Source organism: Dermacentor albipictus, chromosome 8 (genome assembly GCF_038994185.2).
Source record: "Dermacentor albipictus isolate Rhodes 1998 colony chromosome 8, USDA_Dalb.pri_finalv2, whole genome shotgun sequence".
Classification (NCBI taxonomy): domain Eukaryota; kingdom Metazoa; phylum Arthropoda; class Arachnida; order Ixodida; family Ixodidae; genus Dermacentor; species Dermacentor albipictus.
The window spans coordinates 1839320-1854523 of NC_091828.1; the positions used below are offsets into that span (position 1 = coordinate 1839320).

The window sequence follows — 15204 nt, forward strand, 5'->3', positions numbered from 1 at the left end:
AATACGGCTATGAACAAACAACATTAAAGAATAAGAGCAACTTCTAGCCTCGTGCAAGTAATGCAGAACGACCAAAAATCTAGGAGATATACTGTTTACAAAGAATTACTAGGACTGAACTGAATTTACAAGGAAGCACTGCAATGATGATTTGCACTGAAAAGAATAACAAAAATAACCCCCTCTCACGAATTGAACGCGAATTTCGTTTGAGCATCCTTCTAATCGCTTACCTAATTAGCGTCCTTCTAATACCCCTGTCACACTGGGTGTTTTAACGTCATTCGAATTGAATGGCATTCGGTGCAACGAATGTCATTTGCCCGCGGAGGTGCTACACTCGAAAAATTAATGTCGTTCGGTGGCGATATCAATGGCGATCATTCTGAAAAAAAAAAAAACGTGGCAACTAAAGTAAAACAAGGTAGGCTTAAATTGCTTCCAAAAGCAATCCATATATTTAAATATATTTTTGGGACGTCACTTCACTGAAAAAAAAAACATATTTTAGTGATGCGTATAGGATAGGATAGGATAGGAATAAACTTTATTTATCCAGCAGTTGTTGATGTTGGTGCCCGGGGCTAGGCTGCCAGTGGACCATCGCCCGAGGAAGATCTTTCGAGATCCTCGGCAACGGCCCTGGCCCGCTGGACGGCCCACTCCTGGTCTTCGGGTGCCTCGCTGAGGAGGGCGGCTTGCCATCTCTCAGCGAGGCGCCCCGCTTCAGAGGGTTCCGCTGTTGTATTCCCCCGGCCTCTTTGTCCTTGTTCCACGTGGCGTTGGCATTCCCAAAGCACATGGGCCATATCAGCCCGTTCGTGCTCGCACCACGGGCAGCCGGGCGACGGGTGCAGCGCGGGCCACAGGCGGTGCAGGTGGTAGGGGTTGGTGAAAGTGCCCGAGTGATGCGTATAAAAAAAGTTCTATTTCAGACTATGTGGCCACTATAAGCCAAAACAAGGCTTAGCCACCTGAGTAGCCAATAAATTGAAAACAAACAAAATGGCTGACTTTGCGACGCTGTACGATGACGCCAAGTCGCACGAGGCGAAGCGATTAGTTGCTACGTACTTTGCATTACGAGCAAGGCGTAATAATCAGAGGAAGCGATTAGACGTTCTATGGCCGACGAGCAGAGTGGTGGCGGCATGGGCGGCGGCCAGACGCTGCTGAGCCGGAGAGTAACAACATATTGCGACAGCCTGCGGCACAGAGTCTCTTTAAAGTAACAAGTCCATTAAAACGTGCAAAAGTTATTATTTCTAAACGAGTAAGGTTTTCAATTTGCAAATGCTCCGTCCTGTTTTGCTGTGTTTCTGGGGTTGAGAGTACACATTTGCTCCGAGTGCGAAGCCGAATGAGTCATTCGGTGCTAATGGCATTATATGTCGCTGTGTAGCAGCCGAATAATGTCATTCGATGCTAATGCCATTCGGTTCGAATGACATTAGTTCGAAAACGCCCAGTGTGACAGGGGTATAAGTCGCCGTTCAGCTGCTAGACAACGAGAAGCACCCATACTACTTCGCAGCTATGAAGCACCGGCTGTTGTGTTCAAGTGCCGATACAGATCTGATCATGTGCCTCTCCGAGCGCCGAGTTATATTGGGCGCTGAAGTTATCCGCCCTGCGCTGCGCCACCAGTGCGAGTCGACATCGCGGCCGCTGTGTCGATGACGTCATCCGCACTGTCTCTTGCCTGTTCTTATCTAGCTCATGCATCATGTGCCGTGAGTGCTGCGCCGTTGACATCGTTCTTGGCGTTGTGCCAACTGTCAGCGCCGAACTTCACACAACCATATAGCTAATCTTCAAAGTCACCGTGGCATATAGGCTCATGTGCGAAAGAATACACCTAGCATTGCAGTTAGTGAAAAGCATTGTTTAATACTGTTGCGAGGTTCATAATAAAAGTTTAAGCACTTCATCATTAAAGCAAATCTTGTCGACGTATCGTTATTACAGTGGAACCCCGCAAAATAAGGTATATTGCGACACGTTACGAAATCTCTAAAAATAATCATAAGATTCAATTCATGCCACTGACCATATACATGGTTTCGCAGCTCATGTTAGCCGAGCTCTTAAAAATAAAACGGCATACATGAGGACGCAACCAATGGTATTCCGTCAGCACTGAGGTACAGATCTAGGATAATATTTTTCGCGATTGAACCGTACATAACCAGAACAGATTAATTAAGAAGCTTTTAATTGACAAATTGAACGCGCGAATTTTTATAGAATGTAGTAATTGTGTTTTAGAACACGCGATTGAGTTGTTTTCAGTAGGCTATGTCTTGAGGAAATATTTTCTTTTTCTGGGTTATTTGGAAAACGCGGAAAACGTGAAAATGGGCGCATAACTACGCGTGCCTGGACCACGAGAACAGCGGTACCAGGCGTTACTAGGAATTATGAACTCTGCTCAATGCATGGCTCGGTTTCCACGTGAAATGGGCAAGGCGTCGGCGTTGCAGTTGGTCACCGTGAAGAGCGAGCTTCGTTCTCCGCGTGATGCGCGAAGCCAATGCGGTGCGCAGCGGCATTGAGGACAAGGAGAAGGACAAAGCTTTGAGCACCTTCATAAGGCGCTGTCACTGGTTGCCTCTCGACTCAAAAGAACTACTGAAGGTGCCGCTAATGAATTCAGGCATTGCTGCGTCGCCATCATCGACTTGAGGCCGTCAGAGCAGAACAGCAAATTTACGTAGGCGCTTTGCGGCCGAGCTGCCTCTGGCAATATGCGCGCCGACGGAAGCGGCGTAGCGCTCACGTGACCGGGAACCGGCCGGATCTTCCCATTGCTCCGACGGATAAGGGCGCTCCTAGTCGGACTTCAGCGAACTGAAAGAACGAAGCGAATTTAATGGGAGCATCTTTTTTTGTTCTCTCCCCCCCCCCCCCCACACACACAGAATATGACAACCTCTGGAGTGCTAAAAAACAGTCAATTTCGCAGCGTGTGAATTTCATTCGCGTTTATTTGGTTGTCGTTTCCCGCCCACTCGCAGTTCGTTCCTAACAGTGAGTCTCTGTCACATGAACACACTAGGACAGCAAGGAGTTCTATACCTACAGGAAACGGAAAAATAAACTCTAGCTTACTCCCGGCAGTCCTGGAGCCGCTTTCGGGGCATATGTACAGCGGGTAGAATTAGTGAACGTTGTCACACTTGAGGTACATCCACGTCTCCTTCATCTGCTTACAGATGCCTACTGGCATTCACATCAATCCGATGCCATAATCCTGTCTGACGGGCAACTCATGCCCAGCATTTTGGGCTTCAGCACGCGTACCATTTCACGCCCTGCTGACTAATGAGAGGTCACCGTGGCATTGACGACCGCAGTCAATAAAGCCTGGGCTCTTGATTAAAACTGGGTGCTGCCAGAAAAAATGAGATGGCTGCTGTAGAGAATCCACTCTTGTTCTAATACGAAGAGCTTTTCCCATAAAATCCACGTTTTCCCATAAAGCCACGTTTTTATTTGCCTAATCTCGACGCAAGGGAAAAGGACTCTTTCAGTCGTAGGAGCACCTACATTGTTGAAGTGCCATCCTTGAGGCAAGCTAAGATTCGATTAACTACAAATTCAAATTGATCAACTGATCAAAAAGGCGAAGTAAGTCATATGTTAAACTATAACGTGAGAAAGACTGAAGAAGCCGTGAAAAACTGACGCGGCCTGAAATCAGTGAGAAGGAAACTTAGCATAGGACAAACCAAGTAGTATGCACTGAAGGATAAACAGGATAATATCATCAGCAATCTCGAAGATATAGTAAAAGCAGCGGAAGATTTGTATACTGACCTGTACAGCACCCAGAGGAGTCAGGATACCTCCATTAGAAAGAGTAATGAACAGGATACAGAAACTCCTCCAATAACTAGCGATGAGGTGAGAAGGGCCTTAGAAGAAATGAAACTAGTAAGAGTGGCAGGAAAAAATGGAATAACAGTCGATTTAATCAAAGGGGGCGACATATTGCTAGGAAACCGCGGCTCTTAATTCGAAGTGTCTACCGACTGCAAGGGTCCCAGAAAACTGGTAGAATGCAAACATTATAGTAATCCCCAAAAGGGAGTCGTGAAAGAATTGAAAAATTATAGGTGCATTAGTTTAATTCCAGTATTATATGAAGTATGCACCAAAATAATCTCCGGTAGAAAGGGAGAGCATAAACTTTATTTTCAAATCAATAAGATTTGAGTCCGGCGTCCTTTTAGTGGGTCTGGGCACCCACCGCGGACGTGGTTCCGAGACCTTGTCTCGAAGCGGCTTCCTCGGCTCGCTGGACGGCCCAGAGTTATGCTGTCAGGTTCGAGCTGAGCAGTGCAGTCTTCCAGCGTGACCAGAGGCTGGCGGTGGAAGAGACGGAGGGGTCGGCACTGCACGACTTGTTTGTTAAGTACCGACACTCCCATAGCATGTGATTTAGTATGGCAACCTCGCCACACGATGTGCATCTGTTTGTAGTGTACATGTCTGGATATATGGCGTGCATGAGTCTGGGGTTTCTGTAAGAATGTGTTTGTAATTGTCTGAAGTGTACTGCTTGCATCCTGTCTAACTTAGCGTGAGGGAATGGGTATACGCGTCTTTGTAACTGGTAGTGTGTCGTGATGTCGTGGAACCTGGTCTAACGATCCTTTCACGCCCAGATGTTTGCAGTACGCCGCGGGGGCTCTTCCTCCGATGATGCTCGGTGAGTGAGGCCTTGAGCAACGCGGTGAGCCGCTTCGTTGGGGGTGCTCAGTCCAGTGTGTGCCGGGATCCATAGCAAGCGCCTTCGGGTATCGAAGTCGGCCTCTCCCTGGTGTATAGGATGTCGCTGGAGTATCTGATACGCCTCTTGCGAGATGCGCCCATTTGCAAAATTGCGAATTGCCATTTGCGAATCGCAGATCACGTATGTTGCTTTGGTTTGTGTAAGGGCAAGTGCTATGGCCGCTTCCTCTGCCACTTCGGCATGTGCCGTGTTCGCGGTGAGGCTCGTAAGGTGGTCGCCTCGCTCTCTAGTTACTGCCGCCACGAAACTCTTCCTGTCTCGATAACGGGCTGCGTCGGTGAAGACCGCCTCCTTGTTGCTGGAGTAACTTTAGTTCATGTGTTGCGCACTGGCTTTACGACTCCCCGTGTGGTGTCGGGGGTGCATGTTGCGAGGCAACGGGGGTGCGTGTAATTTTTCGCGTATGGTTCTTGAAATTTCTACTTTGATGCCGTGCTGCGTGTGGTACGTGATGCTAAGCTTTTCGAGGACGTGTCTGCCCGGGCGGGTCTTGGATAGGCGCTCGAGTTGGGACACTTGTTGCGCCTCCACGAGTTCCTCGAGCAGTTGTGTAGACTAAGTTGTGTAGACTGGGTTGTGTAGTTCTAAGAGCTTGGTGGTGCTGACTCCGGGCGCAAGTCCCAACGCACATTTGTACGCCTTACGTATGAGGGCGTTGAGCTTATTTCTTTTTGCTACCGTGCAGTTGTGAAATGCTGCCGTATACTTTAGACGAAGGCTTGGATGAGTTGTGTGACGCTACCTTCGCGCATGCCCGCGTGTTTGTTGGTGATGCGTCGAATGAGCTGCATAGTGCTGGTGGCCTTTGCCGTTATCTTGCGAAGCGCTTCACCATTGCCGCCCTTGTGTTCTATCACCATTCCTAACACCGGGAACTTATCTAACATCGGGATGGGTAGGCCGTTCGATGCCTATAATTGGATATGTTCCTTTTCCGGGGGGTTGTAGCCTTTAGGCGGGCGCCCCTTTCTCACCCGTCTATATAGCAGCAGTTCTGATTTTTCGGCCGAGCAGGCAAGTCCCGTGCCAATGACGTAGTTTTCCACGCATCGAATGGGCTGCTGTAAAGGTTGCTCGATCGCTCCGTCACTGCCCCTTGTCGTCCAGATCGTAATATCATCCGCGTATAGCGTGTGATGCAGTCCTTCAATTAGAAGCAACCGGTTGGGTAACCCCAGCAGGACGGGAGTGAAGAGCATCGGCGAGATCACCGAGCCCTGCGGGGTGCCCGAGCTCCCGATGTTGATTTGATCTGACCCTAGTTGTCGCACTCGCATGCGAGCAGTCCTTCCCGTGAGGAAGTCTCGGACGTAGTTGTACGTTCGCAGTCCGAGATTTAGCTTGTCGATTTGTCGCAATATGGCATCGTGGTGAAAGTTATCGAAGGCCTTCTTCAGGTCCAGGCCGAGGATGGCTCTCGTGAAGCACCCCGGATTGTCTATAATTTGATGTTTTATTTGCAGAAGGGCGTCTTGCGTAGAGAGATGTCTGCTGAACCCAATCATGGTGTGTTGAAATAATTCGTTGTCCTCGAGGTAATCCGTGAGTCTATGGAGAAACACGTGCTCCATCAACTTGCCCACGCAAGACGTGAGGGAGATGGGACACAGGTTCTCCAGCTGTAGTTTCTTGCCAGGTTTCGGTATCAGTATGATATTTGCTTCTTTCCATTGCTGGGGTAGCTTGCCGTGCACCCAACACTCGTTAATATATTTTGTGAGTTTCTCAATCGATCCGTGATCGAGATTGCGTAGTGCCTTATTGGATATTCGAGCGGGGCCTGGGGCCGACTTGGTGTTGAGTTTCACGAGGGTCGCCTGGATTTCGGTAACGGAGAATTCCGCGTCTAGGGTGGCGTTGCTTTCTCCCGAGTAGTCCGGATATATTTACGGTGGCATTTGGGATATGTAAAGGCGTTGCACATTCCGTAGGAGTTTTTGCTCCGTTCTCCCGTAAGCGTGTATGATTTTGCATATGCCTTGTATGTGTGTGGTCTTGGTGTTGGTGGGATCAATCAGGTACCATAGTATCTGCCACGTGCAACGTGTGGCGAGTTGACCATCCATCTCCTCACGTTTCTCTTCCCATTGTTGTTGTTGCAGGTTAAGTGCGTGCTTTTCTATTTTTTTGTTTAGTTGCGCCATCCGTTTACGTAGTCTCCTATTGTGTCCCTGTTGTTTCCATCGGTGCTGCAGGTGGGTTTGGCTTCCCACATGTGCAGCAACCGGGAGTCTATTGTCTCGAGCCCAGCTCTCGACGGGATCGTTTGCGTCACGCGCGCGATATACCACCGCAGAATAAGGGAAGCACTGGGCTTTAATCAACCAAGGGAACATGCTGGATTCAGGGTGGGATACTCTACAATGAGGATACTCTACAATCAGGTAATCGAGAAATCTGCAGAGTACAATAAGCCTCTCTATATGGCTTTCATCGATTACGAAAAGCTATTGATTTAGCAGAGATAGCAGCAGTCAAAGAGGCATTACGCAGTCAAGGAATACAGACCGCTAATGCAAATACCTTGGAAAAGATCTACAGAGATTCCACAGCTACCTTGATTCTACACACAAAAAAGCGGGAAGATACGCATAGAGGAAGGGGTTAAACACGGAGACACAAACTCTCCAATGCTTTTCCCGGCGTGTTTGGAAGAAGTACTCAGGCTATTAAACTGGGAAGGCTTAGAAGTAAGGATCGACGTCGAATATCTCAGCAAACTTCGGTTTGCCGATGATATTGTTCTATTCAGCAACACTGTAGATGAGTTACAACAAATCATTGAGGAGATTAACAGACAGAGTGTATGAGTAGGGTCGACGATAATATGCAGAAGACAAAGATAATGATGAATAGCCGGGTAAGAGAGTAAGAGTTGAGGATCGTCAATAAGCCTCTAGATTCTGTGAAGGAGTACGTTTACCTATGCCAATTAATCACAGGGGACCCTGATCTTGAGAAGCAAATTCATAGAAGAATTAGAATTGGTTGGATCGCATATGGTAGATATTGTCGGCTCCTGACTGGAAGCACACCATTATCAGTGAAAATGAAGGTGTGCAATCTGCATTTCACCGGTGCTGACATATTGGGCAGAGACTTGGAGATTGACAAAGAAGCTGGAGAACAATTTAAGGGCCACGCAAAGAGCGATGGAACGAAGAATGCTAGGCATAGCGTTAAGAGACAGAAAGAGAGCGGTTTGGATCAGAGAGAAATAGCGATATTGGAATGAACAATAAGAGAAAAAAATGGAGCTGGGCACGTCATGTAATGCGCAGGTTTCATAATCCTTGGACGATTAGGGTTACAGGATTGGTATCAAGAGAAGAGAAACGCAGCCGAGGACGGCGGAAGTCTAGGTGAAGCGATGAAATTGGGAAATTCGCGGGCGCTGGTTGGTATCGGTTGGCGCGGGACAGGATGTAATTGGAGATCGCAGGGAGGCGCATTCGTCCTCTAGTCGGCATAAAACAGGCTGATGACGGTGATTTTTATTTTTATTTGAAGTTACCTTACAGGGCTCTAGAAGCATTGTGTATAGGGGAAGAGTATACTCAAAGGTTATGGAATGATTAGAATACATATTTGAATAATTATACAAGAAATACATTGTAAGAAATGCGCTAAATACACTAATGTACTGTTCATATTGTACAATGGACAAACCAAATGGTTTGAACGTGAGATGTCATTGAACAAGAAACTTCCACAACGTAAAACATCATGAATAGATATACAGAACGATCGGGACATATTTGGCTATAACAAAACATTATTTAAGGGATAGTAGCATGAAGGTTGTGTAACTAAGTGCATTATCATACTGTTCTACTGCTACCGCTAGCTGTACTGCTTCCCCCAAAACTACAGTGTAGCATGGGGTCTTCTTTTCTTCACTGCGTCATCGACATTGCGAAGAAAAAAAGACTGCTGGGCCAGAAGCCAGAGCTGATGCAGGCCAACGTTCGCGTGCATTAGGTTACATGATAATTCAAACGCGACACTCTATCTCGTTGGTCACTATGGGAGGAGTTGTTCTGCCAGCGCGAATCTTATACAGATAAAATAGAACTTCATGACAACGTAGAGTGCTGGTCTTTGACCTGACATCTTTCGTTCGTCGACTACGACACCTAAGGGTCAGGGTGGGAACGCAAGGTCCTCGAGGGCTTTCTCGCAACCCCTGTGGTATCGATCGCAGAAGGAGAGCGGCGACACGTTCCTCGATTCCCTGATGGACAGCTGCCGGGATCGCTTCAGGCAGCGCGACCAGTTGCAGCCAGGGTGTGCTGGCACTGGCAAAACGACCGAGCAGCCGCGCAAGTCCGGAGAGCCCAGCCACCGTTGCACGGGTTTCGTGAGTTTCCTGGCCGAGCTCCTGGCAGCCATCACAGAGAGAGGAAGCGTGGTCGGCACCAAGCTCTGCGGACGTGCTTTCTGCCTGGCGGCGATGCTGTGCGAGTGCTGCAAGAACATGGTCGACGCGATGACAGAGGACAGCGCTGCCGAGGTCCGTGGCCGATGACTGTCCTCTGCGCTGTGAATGCTACATTGCGAGCCCGTCTATATCCGCACGAGCGTTGATGTAAACCAGGGAAGGCAATGTAGCACGGCACGCAGTAGCAATGCTTTGCGGCAACCGAGGATACAGCTTCATAGTGAGTCTAATGCAGGCAAATCAAGCGCTACGATCGCCATTCCGAGCAAATTAGCATATGAATGAATGTTTATTTCCACAGAACAAGTACCATACAGTGGAGTGGTAGGAGAGTGGGAAAAAAAGCTGCACATGGCTGCTCCGCGGTTACCCAAACCCACAAACATCCGAGCAGCAGGGTGGAGCAACATAATTGGTAATGACTATAAAAAATTTGTGATTATGTTAATATAAGAAGATTGAGCACCTAGTCAATAAAAAAAACATTTTGAATCATAATTGAATCAGACATAGTTTAGACATGAAAGACATAACTAAATAATTTAGAGGCGTGAAAGAAAGTTAAAAAGAAACTGGAAAACACGGCAGTGCATCAATTTCATTACTCATGAGCTCATTGAGTAACCTAGGCAGTCTAGAACATAGCATTTGCATGCCGTAATGGGTACGCGAGTGAGGTGTGTACCAGTATTCCGGAAATCGGGTTTTGTAACGAGCTTTACGCTTCCTGAGTTGGGCTATTGACTGTGTAAGGCTTATATTGCTTTTGTGCTTCTTTCGATAGGCTATTGGCAGGTGGTATACTCTAGGACTTGCAATTTTTAAGATTGAAGCTCTTGAAATAAGGAGGCAGATGGGAAGTCATACGGCTTGTTACATATAGCACGAACTGCTTTATTTTGTAGCACGTAGAACTTCTTAATGTTTGTTGTACAAGTCGTACCCGACACAAGGCAACAGTAGTTTAGGTGGCTCATGAAACAGGAATTGTATATCAACTGTTTATTGGAATGGGAGAGAAAGCTCAGTGAGTAGATGAAATCAGTAATTTGGAATAGTTTGCCTGCCACGAAATCTCTATGATTGTTCCAGGTCATGTGTTGGTCAAAGTGTACAGCTACAGATTTTACAGATTCAGTGACTTCAATCGTAGGGAAATTATTCATGAGGCGTTCTTGTAATGTGGCCTGCATATTTTTATCCCGAAATAGCACTCCTTTAGTTTTTGAGGAGTTAATACTTAGGCCAATTTCGACTAACCACTTATATAATTTTTCCTATGCGATATTAGGCTTTGAGACTAAATCAATTGGGTTTTTTGACGAAAGAAATAACGTGGTATCATCAGCATAGATTAGAAAATGTGAGTATCGATCAATGTTTACCAAATCGTGGACATAAATTTTAAAAAGAAGGGGCCCTAAAATGGTGCCCTGTGGAACACCAATATAAACTGAACGAGGCTCAGATACCTTATTGCTTATTTGTACACTAATACCCCTGTCCTATGGACGCGGCTAAAGTCCTTTTAACTCCCTTCAACCAAGGACGTCTTTATCTCGAGGGAGATGCGCGCCGTGTCACACGGCAGTCCTTTAGCAAAGCAAGTTTAAGGAAGTTTCTAGCGAAAGGAGATGGAAGATCTCCCTTGCAGACTGAAGGCAGTACTCGTGTTCCCAGAGTGATTGAATTTCGAGCCAAGAAATCACCCTCATTTTTATTAATTTAACTTTTACCAGCAATTATAACTGTTTTTGTTGCATATAATATAGTATTTGAGCACTGACAAAGATATTTGAGTTGAGCAGCTACATTCGACTCTCGAACTGGGCGTTATCGGAATGGCTGCTGCGTTTGCCCTGACTGTGCCATTTTTGGTTGTAATAAATAATTGTATTTTGTAAGAAAAGACAAGTAACCAAAACTTTTAAGCAATATATAACGTGTTTCTTTCATGACTGCGTATGAGGTGAGCAGCGCATAATGGGCCCCCAGTGGCAGCTTTCAAAAGCTCTCTTATAGGCCGCGTGACACCGAGCTAACTCCTTGGAGGTGAAACTCCCTTGCGGTCCTTTAAGGGAAAGAAGTTTGAAGGAGATCCGAGTTGCCCGTGTGACGCGGGCATAAGTCATCCTGGACAACATGCCTTCCAACGCCATGTGAAGGTTAAAAGAAAGCGCATCAATGCTTTGTGCGACTTGGCATGGATTTGTTGCAAAGTATCACAGTTACTTTCATTCTTTTTGCCGCTTAGTCTAAACGTTATTATGAGCAGTCACGTTTTCAATTTTCACGGTGGTTTCTTTTTAAGGCATGACTTCTATAGCATTAACCGCATCTCTAGATACCTCGCTTGTTGCTAAATATAGATGCGCGGTAACACTCGCTGTACGTAATTATTCTCCATATCTTAGCTGTATTGGTTAACACTGTTCTGAAATCAAGCCAAGTTTAGTGGAGCCTATTAAGCCTCAGTAAATAATGTCGTATAGCAAATTTGATTGATTTGTCTCCAGAATTATCACCAAAGCAACCAGCAAAGTCGCTGGGTGCCATAAAACGGTAAGTACGGGGTAACGAGACGGAAAATGTAGTGGCCCTCATCGCCGTGCTATCGCTAACGCACTTGTCTCCTCACTTTTGCGCAGTTGGAGTGCCTTCGCTTCGCGCTGAAGAGCGCCGGCAGGAGCGCCGAGCGAGCCGCTCCCCTCCGCGTGGCGGCGCTGGCCAAGTGCCTGCGGGACAGATTCCTCGCGGCGAAATGCCCGCCAGGGGTGCGCGTGGCGCTCCTCGAACTTCTCGAGCTCCGAGCTTCGGGGTGGAAAATGGAGGCACGCCAAGAACGCTATTACACGACAGGTGCCGGTGGTGCTCGGCGCACTGATTGACATTGGGTTGCGATTGTGCTGTGTTGAGGGGTGCGAATGCACTGTAGTAAACTCTTATCAAGCATGGTGCTCTTTTTTGTCGAATAATTCACGTTACGAAAGCTCATCTTTGGTTTAAGTTGTGTCATTTCAACAGGTTGCATGCGAAGGGAGTGTTTTATGAACAGTAAGAGACATTTTTGGCGACGGTCTAAACTTAGACTGAAGTCAGTGCGGATCAGGTAATGGCCTTGGACATTTCGCACCGATGATGCAATTAAAAGCCCTGCCATGTAGTATTTGTTCACTATGTTATCAGACCGACTATTACACAGCACTTTAATTTTTGCAGTGCTGCATGAATGATTTGAATAAGTGAAAACGTTTATTTGCTTAGGTTCAATAGTTTCCTCGCTGCAGTCAGGAAGGGTTTTTCTTTAAGTACGCTTAACAGCTTCCCATGAATCATGGCATGCCAATGCATGTTCGGGGAATACTGTAGTGAAATCTAGGCGCAATGCGACAGAGTAGACATTAGCGGCTTGGACAACCGTGGACGTCTCGGATACTACGATGTGTGTCTTCTGTGAATGCTAATTGCATTATCTTAAGTCAGAACGTGTACATATGTTTTTTTTTACGGCTACAAGAATTCATATAGATTGAAAATTCGCATAATATATTCGCTAGAGACAGTGCACTGGTTTACATTATTTCCAAGCTTAATGAGTGTGCGTCGTGAAGTGATACGTTATAGTTTCACTGTCGAACTGTGAAGCTGCCGCGGACCTTCGTGCTGGTGAAGCAGTTATTTTTTTAGGGCATAAAAAGAACAGTGATGAGCAGAAATCCTTCTCGTGAAAGAGCGCCATGTTCATTGAGATCCGTCGTTACTACGATTGCGCTAATACTCGGCATTGCTAATGAACTTATTGTTTACTTCGTAGCGTCCCTCTATGGCATGTGATTTGATGACTAGCGTCATTACAACAGCGAAATTTGACGAAAATGCTGGCAACATTGGCCTGCGCAAACTCGAATTGTTTCGGTGTACCTTCCACGGAGAACGCAATGCACGAATATTCCCATAGTCAACCCTCTACATTTTTCACTGCACGTGAATACCAGCCTGAAAGCAATGTTTACACTGGGAGCACGTGCTTAGTCTTCAATTGAAACAATACGCGTTCGTTTGAGCCGTCGTACTTTCAACAGCTAAGCAATCGTTTAAGAATATCACGCATACGTGAATCTGCCAGCGCCTTATAAAGGTACGATGCGGGAAAATGATCGAAAATAAGCGCACCCCCACGGAGTCCACCTTTAGCAGAAGTGCTGTCCGTTATCGTCTTCGCGCAAAGCATGACAGTAGCTGTGCCATTTCTTGAAAAATTCAGGCCCCTTAGGCCCTGAATTTTCTCCTCAAGGCAGAGATTTTATGCTTGACATATTTAGTGTGAAAAAGCTTTTAGAAGCATGATGCAAACAAAAAAAAGCTAATCTTACAATTTTTTGCAAAGTTGCAAATACGGAGCCAAATGAAGCCACCAGAGCTCAAAAGTTGTGAATCAAGATGTGATGTATTCTTTGTAAGACGTGCAGCTTTTTTATATTTTATATTCCGGGCACCGGAAACGTTCGATATTATTTTAGCGAAACACTGTGTTCGCTCTCGTAATGTTCAAACCAGGGTATATAAATGAACCAGAATAATAGTTCTTTATAACACGTGTTCATACCTCCTGTTCTGAGTGAAAGTTTGCGCTCAGTATTAGAGCGCAGCTTCTCGGCACCAGCACCTGCGGCGAGCTGTCGGCGTTGGCGCTCGTAAACGGCTGAACGAACACCGCGAATGATGACTGCCAACAGGGAGCGGGAGATCAAAAACAGCGAGAGCGAGGAGGAAAGCGGAGGAGGAGGGTATGGCGAAAGCGTGAGAAGGAAAGGGTGGTGCCGCGCGAGGTGGTCTTTTCGGCGAAGATGGCTACGAGATGGCGTCAGAGTAATGAGCGTCGTCTGTACGGAAACAAAGCGCTGCCTCAGCGGAGGCCTCTTTGCTGCTGCCGCTGCTGCCGCTGCTGCCGTGAATCGTGCCAGCGCGTCACCCACGTGCTGGGTCTCACGATTTCCCAATTAGCGAGACATTCGAGCCACAGATCGCTTTGTTTGCAAAGTGCCGCAAGAAACATTGCCTGCACCTGCCAATATATCGCGAAATGAAAAGTGTGCAGCTGCGCTCAAACTTCGCAATAGGGAGTATCGTAATCATCGGTGGATTTTTACAGCCAAGCTGTTAAGGGCTACTTTCCTCAATATCATGCCCACGTATAGAAAGAAATTCCGAAGACAGCAGAATACCGGGCCGACCCGCCGCGGAGGTGAAGCAGGAGTCTCACGTGTCGGTACATATTAGCTACTAGTAAAAACATTTCCAGTATTATTCAACTGTGCCATCGAAGAATAAAGGTTTGTATCACTCGCTGAAGAATGAGAGCTCGCTGTTATTTCGAGCATAATTCCTTCTCGCGTAATCCTTGATCAATTGAAGGTTGCTAACAGCAGGAGAGACACGCTGTTTGACGTTCTGGTGAATAAAGCAGTGGTCGTTTACACGGGGAAAGTAATCAATGGAATGTGTAAGTTGTACATGTGGTCCCAGGTTCAGTAGGTGTTGATACAAGCTATGTAAGGTTGAAGTTCAGGCAAAGCTCAAGGAATGACCGACTTTCGTGTGTTCCCTCCGCAACAGGGCAGGGCAGAGACCAGCTAATTTTTGGTAGATGAAAATCGCCCACAAGGAGTACTAAATGTCAGAACTGGAACTCCAAGTAGTTTAGTACATCATGCAGATTAATGCAAAAGGTAGATGGCGAACATGGTGGTCGATAGCACGCACAGAATAGAGCACGTTCACCATTTATATCAGCATGGACAAAAATAAGTTTGAAGTTAGTAGTAACTGCAACAACACTAGATTTTACCTCATCGGCAACAGAAACCAACACGCCATAATTCCAACGCAAAAGGACGTGGTTCTTTTCACAAAGAAGAACTCGTTATTGCAGATTTTATTATACAGCCAGGTTTCTGTCGGAAAA

General features: G+C 46.6%; 1 protein-coding gene across 3 annotated transcripts in view; it reads left to right on the forward strand.

The window, feature by feature from the left end:
- Nucleotides 1-12402, forward strand: part of LOC135911567 (MIF4G domain-containing protein A-like) — a 90870-nt gene extending 78468 nt beyond the window's left edge. For all 3 annotated transcript variants that reach the window (XM_065443891.2, XM_065443892.2, XM_070523040.1), the window contains exons 6-7: nt 9003-9311; nt 11888-12402. In XM_065443891.2, coding sequence (XP_065299963.2) covers nt 9003-9311; nt 11888-12123 — 545 coding nt within the window. In that variant the 3' untranslated portion in view covers nt 12124-12402. The remainder of the gene's footprint in view (nt 1-9002; nt 9312-11887) is intronic.
- The last annotated feature ends 2802 nt before the right edge of the window (nt 12403-15204 follow it).